The 13,600-nt window shown below is 55.2% G+C and overlaps 1 protein-coding gene and 1 long non-coding RNA gene across 2 annotated transcripts; both read left to right on the forward strand.

Annotated features, from left to right (window-relative positions):
• Position 1: 1 nt before the first annotated feature.
• LOC141731601 (mitogen-activated protein kinase 7-like) lies at positions 2-11,212 on the forward strand. Its single transcript, XM_074557988.1, is given in 8 exon segments — positions 2-150; positions 2,566-2,763; positions 5,281-5,446; positions 6,435-6,950; positions 6,952-7,568; positions 8,554-8,918; positions 9,010-9,137; positions 11,024-11,212. Coding segments are annotated over 8 exon segments (2,241 nt in total). The 5' UTR covers positions 2-26; the 3' UTR covers positions 11,151-11,212.
• On the forward strand, positions 1,707-2,165 carry LOC141731604 (uncharacterized). Its single transcript, XR_012583639.1, has 3 exons — positions 1,707-1,807; positions 1,851-1,892; positions 2,101-2,165. It is a non-coding gene; the product is annotated as an uncharacterized LOC141731604 (long non-coding RNA).
• Positions 11,213-13,600: the final 2,388 nt, after the last annotated feature.

Raw genomic sequence — 13,600 nt, forward strand, 5'->3', positions numbered from 1 at the left:
AGCGAAAACCCGGAAAACAACCGGAAATGCCCCAGAGACAAGCAGCAAGTCCTCCAAGACCACCGAGAGGAGCCGGAAGTTCTTCCAATCAAACCACGGAGAGGGGGGCGTGGCCCGGGGCGGAGCCACTTCCGGGTTTCGGCGGGAGCGGTGAGCGCGGCTCGGGGCGGTCGCCATGGCAACGGCCCCGCCCACCGCGACCCCCGGGGGGGGGGGACGGGAGAACAACGGGAGCGACCAATGGGGGGGGCGGGGGGGGCGAGGGGGTTTGGGGCCATTTCGGGGGGTTTTGGGTCAATTTGAGGCGATTTTGGGTCAATTTAGGGGAATTTGGGCGCCTTTAAGGGAATTTTGGGGTTCTCGGGTCCCGCTCGGGTGATTTTGGGGCCATTTTAGGGGATTTGGGGTCAATTTAAAGGGGTTTGGGGCCCCTCAGGTGATTTTCGGGTCAATTTAGGGGAATTTGGTTCCTTTCAGTTGATTTTGGGTCAATTTAAGGAGATTTCGGGACCCTTGGAGAGGATTTTGGTTCCTCTAAGGGGGTTTTGGGTCCATTTCAGGTGATTTTGGGTCCCTTTAAGGACATTTTGGGACGATTTAAGGGGATTTCGGGTCCCTTTTCGGTGATTTTTGGACTCTTCCAGGTGATTTTTGGGTCCATTTAATGTCATTTTTGGTGCCTCTCTGGTGATTTTTTGGGTCCATTTGAGGAGATTTGGGGTCCGTTTAAAGTGATTTTTTTAAAGTGATTTTGGGTCCATTTATGGTGATTTAATGTCATTTTTGGGTGAATTTCAGGTGATTTTGGGTCAGTTTAATGTCATTTTGGGTGAATTTCAGGCGATTTTGGGTGAATTTCAGGCAATTTTGGGTGAATTTCAGGCGATTTTAGGTCCCTTTCAGGTGATTTTGGGTCCCCCAGGTGCGCCCACCTGTCCAGGTGCGATGGGCGAGGCCGAGGAGCCCCCGTGGGTCCCATTTAATGTCATTTTGAGTGAATTTCAGGTGATTTTGGGTCCATTTAATGTCATTTTTGGGTGAATTTCAGGCGATTTGGTGTCCATTTAATGTCATTTTTGGGTGAATTTCAGGCGATTTGGTGTCCATTTAATGTCATTTTTTGGTGAATTTCAGGCGATTTTGGGTCCGTTTCAGGTCATTTTGGGTGAATTTCAGGTGATTTTGGGTTCCCCCAGGTGCCCCCACCTGTCCAGGTGCGATGGGCGAGGCCGAGGAGCCCCCGTGGGTCCATTTAATGTCATTTTTGAGTGAATTTCAGGCGATTTTGGGTCCATTTCAGGTGATTTTGGGTGAATTTCAGGCGATTTTGGGTCCATTTCAGGCAATTTTGAGTGAATTTCAGGTGATTTTGGGTCCCTTTATGGTGATTTTGGGTTCCCCCAGGTGCCCCCACCTGTCCAGGTGCGATGGGCGAGGCCGAGGAGCCCCCGTGGGTCCATTTAATGTCATTTTGGGTGAATTTCAGGTGATTTGGGGTCCATTTAATGTCATTTTGGGTGAATTTCAGGCAATTTTGGGTGAATTTCAGGCGATTTTTCCCCTCCCACCTGGGCAGGTGCGATGGGCGAGGCCGAGGAGCCCCCATGGATCCATTTAATGTCATTTTTGGGTGAATTTCAGGCGATTTTGGGTGAATTTCAGGCGATTTTGGGTTCCCCCAGGTGCCCCCACCTGCCCAGGTGCGATGGGCGAGGCCGAGGAGCCCCCATGGGTCCCATTTAATGTCATTTTGGGTGAATTTCAGGGGATTTTGGGTGAATTTCAGGTGATTTTGGGTCCATTTCAGGTGATTTTAGGTCCATTTAATGTCATTTTTGGGTGAATTTCAGGCGATTTTGGGTGAATTTCAGGTGATTTTGGGTCCATTTCAGGTGATTTTGGGTCCATTTAATGTCATTTTTGGGTGAATTTCAGGCGATTTTGGGTGAATTTCAGGTGATTTTGGGTTCCCCCAGGTGCCCCCACCTGCCCAGGTGTGATGGGCGAGGCCGAGGAGCCCCCGTGGGTTCCTTTAATGTCATTTTGGGTGAATTTCAGGCGATTTGGGGTCCATTTCAGGTCATTTTGGGTCCATTTCAGGTCATTTTTCGGTGAATTTCAGGCGATTTTGGGTGAATTTCAGGTGATTTTTCCACTCCCACCTGGGCAGGTGTGATGGGCGAGGCCGAGGAGCCCCGTGGGTCCATTTAATGTCATTTTGGGTGAATTTCAGGCGATTTGGGGTCCATTTCAGGCGATTTTGGGTCCATTTCAGGTGATTTTGGGTCCATTTCAGGCCATTCCTGCCCCTCCCAGGTGCGCCCACCTGCCCAGGTGCGATGGGCGAGGCCGAGGAGCCCCCGTGGGTCCATTTAAAGTCATTTTTGGGTGAATTTCAGGGGATTTTGGGCCCATTTCAGGCCATTCCTGCCCCTCCCAGGTGTGCCCACCTGCCCAGGTGCGATGGGCGAGGCCAAGGAGCCCCCGTGGGTCCATTTCAGGCAATTTTGGGTCCATTTAATGTCATTTTTGGGTGAATTTCAGGTGATTTTGGGTGAATTTCAGGTGATTTCTCCCCGCCCACCTGCCCAGGTGCGATGGGCGAGGCCGAGGAGCCCCCCCGGGACCCCCCGGGGCCGCTGGCCCTGCTCCGCTCGCGGGCGCTCGACGTCACCTTCGAGGTGGGCGACGACTACGAGGTCATCGAGACCATCGGCACCGGGGCCTACGGCGTGGTCAGCTCGGCCCGGCGGCGGGACACAGGTGAGACACCTGGGACAGGTGAGGGATAGGTGAGATACACCTGCGATACCTGGGAAAGGTGAGGGACACACCTGGTGGGGCTGGGACACACCTGGGGGCACCATGATGTCATCGAGACCATCGGCACCGGGGCCTACGGCGTGGTCAGCTCGGCCCGGCGGCGGGACACAGGTGAGGGACACACCTGGGACAGGTGAGATACACCTGGGGACAGGTGAGACACCTGGGGTACACCTGAGATACACCTGGGACAGGTGAGGGACACACCTGGGAACACCTGGGATACATCTGAGATACCTGGGACAGGTGAGGGACACACCTGGGCACACCTGGGACACATCTGAGATACCTGAGACACACCTGGGAACCCACCTGAGATACCTGGGACAGGTGAGGGACACACCTGGGCACACCTGGGACACATCTGAGATACCTGGGGACAGGTGAGATACACTTGGGCACACCTGGGATACACCTGGGCACACCTGGGACAGGTGAGGGATAGGTGAGATACACCTGAGATACCTGGGACAGGTGAGGGACACACCTGGGAACCCACCTGAGATACCTGGGGACAGGTGAGACACCTGGGACAGGTGAGGGATAGGTGAGATACACCTGAGATACCTGGGACACACCTGAGATGCCTGGGGACAGGTGAGACACACCTGGGACAGGTGAGGGACACACCTGGGGTACATCTGGGATACCTGGGGACAGGTTAGATACACCTGACATACACCTGGGATACACCTGGGACAGGTGAGGGATAGGTGAGATACACCTGAGATACCTGGGGACAGGTTAGATACACCTGAGATACACCTGAGATACACCTGAGATACCTGGGACACACCTGGGCACACCTGGGGACACCTGGGATACACCTGAGATACCTGGGACAGGTGAGGGACACACCTGGGACAGGTGAGAGACACACCTGGGGTACACCTGAGATACACCTGGGACAGGTGAGGGATAGGTGAGATACACCTGAGATACCTGGGACACACCTGGGCACACCTGAGGGCACCACGAGGTCATCGAGACGGGCACCTACGGGGTGGTCAGCTCGGCACGGCGGCGGGACATAGGTGAGACACCTGGGACAGGTGAGGGACACACCTGGGCACACCTGGGATACCTGGGAAAGGTGAGGGATAGGTGAGATACACCTGAGATACACCTGAGATACCTGGGACACACCTGGGCACACCTGGGCATACCTGGGGCACACCTGGGATACATCTGAGATACCTGGGAACAGGTCAGACACACCTGGGGGACACCTGAGACAGGTGAGACACCTGGGACACACCTGGTGAGGTTGGGACACACCTGGGATACACCTGGGACACACCTGGAGACACCTGAGACAGGGAAGAGACACTTAGGTCACACCTGGGACACACCTGGAGATACCTGGAGCACACCTGGGTGGGTTAGGACACACCTGGTCACACCTGGGCACACCTGTGACACACCTGTGACACACTTGTGACACACCTGGGCACACCTGTGACACACCTGGGCACAGCTGGGTGGGTTAGGACACACCTGGGCACACCTGGTCACACCTGTGACACACCTGGTCACACCTGTGACACACCTGGACACAGCTGGGTGGGTTAGGACACACCTGGGCACACCTGAGCACACCTGTGACACACCTGTGACACACCTGTGACACACCTGGTCACACCTGTGACACAACTGGGCACACCTGTGACACACCTGTGACACACCTGTGACACACCTGGACACACCTGGTCACACCTGGGCACACCTGGTCCCACCTGGGACACACCTGTGACACACCTGTGACACACCTGGGCACACCTGGGCACACCTGGTCACACCTGTGACACACCTGTGACACACCTGTGACACACCTGTGACACACCTGGTCACACCTGTGACACACCTGGGCACACCTGGACACACCTGGTCACACCTGGTCACACCTGGTCCCACCTGTGACACACCTGTCACACCTGGGTGGGGTAGGACACACCTGTGACACACCTGTAACACACCTGGTCACACCTGTGACACACCTGGGCACACCTGGTCACACCTGGGCACACCTGTGACACACCTGGTCACACCTGTGACACACCTGTGACACACCTGTGACACACCTGGTCACACCTGGGCACACCTGTGACACACCTGGGCACACCTGTGACACACCTGTGACACACCTGGTCACACCTGTGACACACCTGGGCACACCTGTGACACACCTGTGACACACCTGTGACACACCTGTGACACACCTGTGACACACCTGTGACACACCAGGCACACCTGGTCACACCTGTGACACACCTGGGCACACCTGGGTGGGTTAGGACACACCTGGGCACACCTGTGACACACCTGGGCACACCTGTGACACACCTGTGACACACCTGGGCACACCTGTGACACACCTGGTCACACCTGTGACACACCTGGTCACACCTGGTCACACCTGTGACACACCTGTCACACCTGGTCGCCCCTGCCCCCCAGGCCAGCAGGTGGCCATCAAGAAGATCCCCAACGCCTTCGACGTGGTCACCAACGCCAAGCGGACGCTGCGGGAGCTGAAGATCCTCAAGCACTTCAAGCACGACAACATCATCGGCATCAAGGACATCCTGCGGCCCAGCGGCCCCTACGGAGAGTTCCGGAACGTGTGAGCGGGGGCGGGGCCTGCGGGGGCGGGGCCGGGGAGGGGGGCGGGGCCTGGGAGGGGGTGGGGTTGAGTTGAGTTGGCTTTGGTTGGGTTTGTTGAGTTGGGTTGGGTTGGGTTGGGTTGATTTTGTTGGGTTTGACTGGGTTGACTTGGGTTGAGTTTGCTGAGTTGGGATCAGTTCGGTTGGGTTGGGTTGGGTTGGGTTGAGTCCATTGAGTTGGGTTGAGTTGGACTGGTTGGGTTTGATTGAGTTACGTTGAGTTGGGTTGGGCTGAGTCCATTGAGTTGCGTTGAGTTGGATTGGTTGGGTTTGAGTTGCGTTGAGTTGGGTTGAGTCCGGTTGAGTTGGATTGAGTTGCGTCGAATTCAGTTTGTTGAATTCGATTCAGTTGGGTTGAGTTGAGTTCATTGAGTTGAACTGAGTTTGGTTGGGTTCGGTTGAGTTTGGGTTGACTTCAATTTATTGGATTTGGTTGAGTTGGGTTGAGTTGGGTTTATTGCCTTGACTTGAGTTTGGTTGAGTTGAGTTGGTTTGGGTTGGGTTGGGTTGGGTTGAGTTGAGTTTGGTTGAGTTCATTGAGTTGAGTTGGGTTCGGTTGGGTTGAGTTGACTTGAGTTGGGTTGGGTTGGGTTGAGTTGAGTTGGGTTTGGTTAAGTTGGGTTTAGTTGGGTTGGGTTGAGTTGAGTTGGGTTGAGTTCATTGAGTTGAGTTGGGTTCGGTTAAGTTGGGTTTAGTTGGGTTGAGTTCATTGAGTTGAGTTGGGTTGGGTTGGGTTGGGTTTGGTTGGGTTGACTTGAGTTTTGTTGGGTTGAGTTCATTGAGTTGAGTTGGGTTGGGTTGAGTTGGGCTCAGTTGGGTTGGGTTGAGTCCGTTGAGTTGAGTTGGGTTGGGTTGGGTTGGGTTGGGTTGGGTTGAGTTGGGTTGGGTTCAGTTGGGTTCAGTTGAGTTGAGTTGAGTTTGTCTGACTCGCCCGCCCCTCCCCCCCAGCTATGTCGTGCTGGACCTCATGGAGAGCGACCTGCACCAGATAATCCACTCCTCGCAGCCGCTGACGCTGGAGCACGTGCGTTATTTCCTGTACCAGCTGCTGCGCGGCCTCAAGTACATCCACTCGGCCAACGTCCTGCACCGCGACCTCAAGCCCAGCAACCTGCTGGTCAACGAGAACTGCGAGCTCAAGATCGGCGACTTCGGCATGGCGCGGGGCCTGGGCGCCGACGCGCGGCACGCCAAGCCCTTCCTCACCGAGTACGTGGCCACGCGCTGGTACCGCGCGCCCGAGCTGCTGCTGTCGCTGCACCGCTACACGCGCGCCATCGACATGTGGTCGGTCGGCTGCATCTTCGCCGAGATGCTCGGGCGCCGGCAGCTCTTCCCGGGCCGCAACTACGTGCACCAGCTGCAGCTCATCATGGCGGTGCTGGGCACGCCCCCCGCCGGGCGTCATGGCCGCCATCGGCGCCGAGCGCGTGCGCGCCTACGTGCAGAGCCTGCCGCCGCGCCCGCCGGTGCCCTGGGAGAGCCTGTTCGGCGAGGCCGAGCCGGCGGCGCTGGCGCTGCTGGGCCGGATGCTGCGCTTCGACCCGCGCGAGCGGGTGGGCGTGGCCGAGGCGCTGCGCCACCCCTTCCTGGCCAAGTACCACGACCCCGAGGACGAGCCCGAGTGCGTGCCCGCCTTCGACTTCGCCTTCGAGCGCCAGGCGCTCACCAAGGAGGAGATCAAGGCGGCCATCGTGGCCGAGATCGCCGACTTCCACGCGCGGCGCGACGGCATCCGGCGGCAGATCGCGCCCGCGCCGGGGGGCGGGGCCGGCGCTGATGTCAGCAAGGTCAACGACGGGGTCAGCGTCGAGCTCAGAGTGGTCAATGCCGGCGATCCAACATGGCCGCCGTGCGCCGACGTGGACATGCCCAGCCCGGGCCCCGCCCCCGACTGTCCAATGGAGTCGCCGCGGGTGAAGGCGGAGCCGGCGGGGGCGGGGCAAACAGCGGGGGCGGGGCAAACAGCGGGGGCGGGGCCAGCGGTGGCTCCGCCCAAGAGGGACGGCGCCATCTCGGACGACACCAAGGCGGCGCTGAAGGCGGCGCTGCTGAAATCGGCCATGAGGAACAAGAGCAAAGGTGGGGGGGGTGGGTAGGGTTGGGTTGGGTTGGGTTGGGCTGGATTGGATTGGTTGGGTTGAGTTGGGTTCGGTTGAGTTGGGTTGGGTTTGGTTGAGTTGGGTCAATTGGGTTGAGTCGGTTGGGTTGGGTTGGTTTGGGTTGAGTTGGCTCAATTTGAGCTGGGTCAAGTTGGGTTGGGTTGGATTGGGTTGAGTTGGGTTGAGTTGATTGATTTGGGTTGAATTGAATTGGGTTGGGTTGGGTTCATTGAGTTCACTTGGGTTGCATTGGGTTGAGTTGGGTTGACTGAAGTTGGGTTGGGTTGGGTTGAGTTGGGTTGACTCAAGTTGGGTTGGGTTGGGTTGAGTTTATTCAGTTGGGTTGGGTTGGGTTGAGTTGGGTTGACTCAAGTTGGGTTGGGTTGTGTTGAGTTTATTCAGTTGGGTTGGGTTGGGTTGACTCAAGTTGGGTTGGGTTCATTGAGTTCACTTTGGTTGCATTGGGTTGAGTTGGGTTGACTCGAGTTGGGTTGAGTTGAGTTTATTCAGTTGGGTTGGGTTGGGTTCATAGAGTTCAGTTGGGTTGCATTGGGTTGAGTTGGGTTGGGTTGAGTTTATTCAGTTGGGTTGGGTTGGGTTGGGTTGGGTTGGGTTCATTGAGTTCAGTTGGGTTGACTCAATTTGAGTTGGGTTGTGTTAAGTTTATTCAGTTGGGTTGAGTTGGGTTGCATTGGGTTGGGTTGGGTTGGGTTGGGTTGGGTTGCATTAGGTTGAATTGGATTGAGTTAACTCGAGTTGGGTTGAGTTGAGTTTATTCAGTTGGGTTGCATTGGGTTGGGTTGGGTTGAGTTACCCCAAGTTGAGCTGCCCGACTTTCATTGGGTCGTGTCCATTCGGATTCACCCAATCGAGTTCCGTTGCGTTTCCTTGCCTTGACTCCCATTGCTTTGCCCACCCCCACTGACCCCGCCCCTTGGCCCCTCCCCGTTTGGCCCCGCCCCCAGACCCGCCCTGCGCGGCGCCGGACGCGCCCGAGAGCCGGAAGCCGGTGACGGCGGCGGAGCGGCAGCGCGAGCGCGAGGAGAAGCGGCGGCGCCGGCAGGAGCGCGCCAAGGAGCGCGAGAAGAAGCAGCGCGAGCGCGAGCGCCGCGAGCCACGCCCCCGGGGGGAGGGGCTCAGCGGCCTCGTCCTCACCGACGACGACCGGCACCTCCTGGAGCGCTGGACCAAGATGGCCGACGGCGCCCAGCCCCGCCCGCAGGCCCCGCCCCCCTGCCCGGCGCCGCCCAATGAGGCGTGGCCGCGCCCCGCGGGGTGGGCGGAGCCCGCGGACGTGGCCACGGTGACGCAGCAGCTGCAGCGGTCGCAGGTGAGGGGGCGGGGCTGGGTTTGGAGGGGGAGTGGGCGGGGTTTGGTGTGGCCACGCCCCCCCGGGTAAGGCCACGCCCCCGTTTGGGCAGGTGGAGGATCCGCTGCCGCCGGTGTTCCCGGTGACGCCCAAGGGCAGCGGCGCCGGCTACGGCGTCGGCTTCGACCTGGAGGAGTTCCTGAGCCAATCGCTCGACATGGTGGGCGAGGCCAAGGACAGGTGGGGCGGGGCCTGGGGGGGGGGATGGTTGGGTTGGGTTGGGTTGGGTTGGGTTGGGTCTGGTTGGGTTTATTGAGTTCCGTTGGGTCTCACTGGGTTGGGTTGGGTCAAGTTGAATTAAATTTATTGACTTCCATTGGGTTGAGTTGGGTTGGGTTGAGTTTATTGAGTTTCATTGGGTTGGGTTGGGTTGGGTTTCATTGGGTTGGGTTGCTTCCCATTGGGTTGGGTTGGGTTGGGTTGGGTTGAGTTTATTGAGTTTCATTGGGTTGGGTTGGGTCTCATTGAGTTTATTGGGTTTGGGTTGACTTTATTGGGTTGGGTTGGGTTGGATTGGGTTGGGTTGAGTTTATTGAGTTCCATTGAGTTGGGTTGGGTCTCATTGACTTTATTGAGTTTGGGTTGACGTTATTGGGTTGGGTACAGTTGGGTTGGGTTGGTTCTCATTGGGATGGGTTGGGTGTGGTCAAGCTGAATTAAATTTATTGAGTTCCATTGGGTTGGGTTGGGTTGGGTTGGGTTGGGTTGGTTCCCATTGGGTTGGGTTGGGTTGGGTTGGGTTGAGTTTATTGAGTTCCATTGGGTTGGGTTGGGTTGGGTTGGGTTGGGTTGGTTCCCATTGGGTTGGGTTGGGTTGGGTTGGGTTGAGTTTATTGAGTTCCATTGGGTTGAGTTGGGTTGGGTTGGGTTGGGTTGAGTTTATTGAGTTCCATTGGGTTGGGTTGGGTTGGGTTGGGTTGGGTTGGTTCCCATTGGGTTGGGTTGGGTTGGGTTGGGTTGAGTTTATTGAGTTCCATTGGGTTGGGTTGGGTCAAGTTGAGTCGAATTTATTGAGTTTCACTTGGTTGGGTTGGGTCCCATTGGGTTGGGTTGGGTTGGGTTGAGTTTATTGATTTCCATTGGGTTGGGTTGGGTCTCATTGAGTTTATTGGGTTTGGGTTGACTTTGGTGGGTTGGGTTCAGTTGGGTTGACTTGGATCAAGTTAAGTTGAGTTTATTGAGTTCCATTGGGTTGGGTTGGGTTGGTTCTCGTTGGGATGGGTTGTGTCAAGTTGAGTCAAATTTATTAAATTTCATTGGGTTGGGTTGGGTCCCATTGGGTTGGGTTGGGTTGAGTTTATTGAGTTCCATTGGGTCTCGTTGGGTTGGGTTGGGTCAAGTTGAATTAAATTTATTGACTTCCATTGAGTTGAGTTAGGTTGGGTTGGGTTGGGTTTCATTGGGTTGGGTTGGGTCAAGCTGAATTAAATTTATTGAGTTCGATTGGGTTGACTTGGGTTGGGTTGGGTTGGGTTGAGTTTATTGAGTTCCATTGGGTTGGGTTGGGTCTCATTGAGTTTATTGGGTTTGGGTTGGGTTGGGTTGGGTTGGGTTGGGTCTTGTTGGCTTGTGTTGAGCTTATTGAGTTCCGTTGGGTCTCGTTGGGTTGGGTTGGGTTGGGTCAAGTTGAATTAAATTTATTGAGTTCCATTGGGTTGACTTGGGTTGGGTTGGTTCCCATTGAGTTGGGTTGGGTTGAGTTTATTGAGTTTCATTGAGTTGGGTTGGGTCTCGTTGGGATGGGTTGGGTTGGGTTGAGTTTATTGAGTTCCATTGGGTTGAGTTGGGTTGGGTTGGTTCCCATTGGGTTGGGTTGGGTTGGGTTGGGTCTCATTGGGTTGGGTTGAATGAATTCCATTGGGTTGACTTGGGTTGGGTTGGGTCTTGTTAGGTTGGGTTGGGTTGGGTTGAGTTTATTGAGTTCCATTGGGTTGGGTTGGGTCGGGTTGGGCTGGGTTTCATTGGGTCGGGTTGGGTTTGTTTGGGTTGCCTTGTCTCCCATTGGCCCCTCCCCCCCGGTGGGCGTGTCCCCACCTCTGACGTCACCCTTGTGGCCCCGCCCCCAGCCCGCAGGAGGCGGCGCCGCTGTCGGCGTCGCTGCTCCGCGATTGGCTGGAGGTTCATCGCCTGAGCCCGGCGGCGCTCGAGAGCCTCCAGCGCGACCTCCTGATGGACGAGCTGCCCGAGCCCTGACCCCGCCCCTCATTACCATACCCGGGACACGCCCCCTCCCCACAATACACTTTGTACCAAAACTGCGTCCAAGTGCGCAAATTTTTGGGGAAATTTCACGGTTTTGGGGGGAATTTGCGCCTTTTGGGGATTTGCATCTTTTCATGGAATTTTCACCCTTTGGGTTTTCGCGCGTTTGGGTGGAATTTTCAGCTTTTTGGGGAATTTGCGCCTTTTTCCACCGAATTTTCCTGGGTTTGGGTGGAATTTTCAGCTTTTTGGGGAATTTGCGCCTTTTTCCACCGAATTTTCCTGGTTTTGGGTGGAATTTTCGGCTTTTTGGGGAATTTGCGCCTTTTTCCACCGAATTTTCCTGGGTTTGGGTGGAATTTTCAGCTTTTTGGGGAATTTGCACCTTTTTCCGCCGAATTTTCCTGGTTTTGGGTGGAATTTTTGCCTTTTTGGGCGCAATTTTGGTGCCATTTTTGGGCAGATTCGTTGCCTTTTTCAGGGTGCAATTTTCGCCTTCTTGCGCAGAATTTTCACCTTTTTTGGGGTGGAATTTTTGCCCAAAATCATGAAAATTCCACCCAAACCCGTGAAAACTGTGTCCAAAAAACGGGGAAATTTTGGGCAGAAGTTTTGCTTTTTCGGGTGGAATTTTTTGCCTTTTTTGGGCAAAATTTTCACTTTTTGGGTTTTCACCATTAGGGGTGGAATTTTCACCATTTTGGGGAGCAATTTTTGCCTTTTTTAAGCGGAATCTTTGCCCTTTTTTTGGGTGGAATTTTCACCTTTTATGGGCAGAGTTTTTGCTTCTTTTGGGCAGAATTTTTACCTTTTAGGTTTTCACCTTTTCGGGTAGAATTTTTGCCTTTTTTGGGCGGAATCTTTGCCTTTGTTTTGGGTGGAATTTTCACGTTTTAGGGGCGGAATTTTCGGGGTTTTTTTGGGTGGAATTTTCACCTTTTAGGTTTTCCCCTTTTTGGGCGGAATTTTCCCCATTCCGTCGAGGATGAGGAGGGCGGGGAGGAAGAAGAGGCGGAGCCGGCTGCGTTTTTGGCAATGGCTTTCGTAGCAAAGACATCACAGACCACGAGCGCGGGGGGCGGGGCTTGGGAGGGGGCGGGGCTCGGGAAGGGGGAGGGGCTTTGGGGAGGCCCCTCCCCCTGAACTGTTGGGGATGGTCCCTGGGGGGGGTGGGGGAGGGGCCATTCGGGGGGGGCGGGGCCCCGGCGGGGCGGGAAATCTAAGTGGGGGATGGGGAGGTCATCGATGACGTCATCGGGTCATTGATGGCGTCACCGGGTCATTGATGCGGACATCAATGAGGTCATTGATGACGTCAAAGGGTCATCGATGCGGTATTGATGACGCCATTGGGTCATCAATGGGGTGGTTGGGTCATCGATGACATCATTGGGTCATCAGTGACGTCATCGTGTCATCGATGAGGCCATTGGGTCGTTGATTGGGGTTTTAATGAGTTCATTGTGTCATCGATGACGTCATTGGGTAATCAATGACACAGCCGGGTCAGCAATGGGGTGGGTGGGTCATCGATGAGGTCATCAATGAGGTCATTGATGGGGGCAGTGATGACATCATTGGGTCATTGATGAGGTCACTGATTGTGTCACTGTGTCTTTGATGACGTCATTGGTGAGGTAATCAATACCGGCCGCGCCGGTCGGTGATGGCGCGGTGGGAACGGGACGATGGCGCCGCCAACGCCGATGGGTTGGGCAACACAAGGAACCCAACCCAACCCAAGGAACCCAACACAACCCAACCCAACCCAACTCAACCCAAGGAACCCAACCCAATGAAACCCAACCCAACGGAATCCAACTCAAAAAACCCAACCAAACCCAACTCAACCCAACCCAATGAAACCCAACCCAAGGAACCCAACCTGACCCAACCCAACCCAACCCAACGGAATCCAACTCAAAAAACTCAACCCAACCCAACTCAACTCAACCCAACCCAACCCAAGGAACCCAACCCAATGAAACCCAACGAAACTCAATGAACATAAACCCAAGCCAACCCAACTCAACCTGATCCAACCCAACCCAACGGAATCCAACTCAAAAAACTCAACCCAACCCAACTCAACCCAATGAAACTCAACTCAACTCAACTCAATGAACTCAACCCAACCCAACCCAAGGAACCCAACCCAACTCAACCCAACCCAACCCAACCCAATGAAACCCAACTCAACTCAATAAACATAAACCCAACCCAACCCAACCCAACTCAACTCAATGAACTCAACCCAACCCAACCCAACCCAACCCAATGAAACCCAACTCAATGAACATAAACCCAAACCAACCCAACCCAACTCAACCCAAGGAACCCAACCCAACCCAAGGAACCCAACACAACTCAACCCAACCCAATGAAACCCAACTCAACTCAACCCAACTCAATGAACATAAACCCAACCCAATCCAACTCAA

The sequence above is a fragment of the Zonotrichia albicollis genome, chromosome 24, assembly GCF_047830755.1.
Source record: "Zonotrichia albicollis isolate bZonAlb1 chromosome 24, bZonAlb1.hap1, whole genome shotgun sequence".
Classification (NCBI taxonomy): Eukaryota; Metazoa; Chordata; class Aves; order Passeriformes; family Passerellidae; genus Zonotrichia; species Zonotrichia albicollis.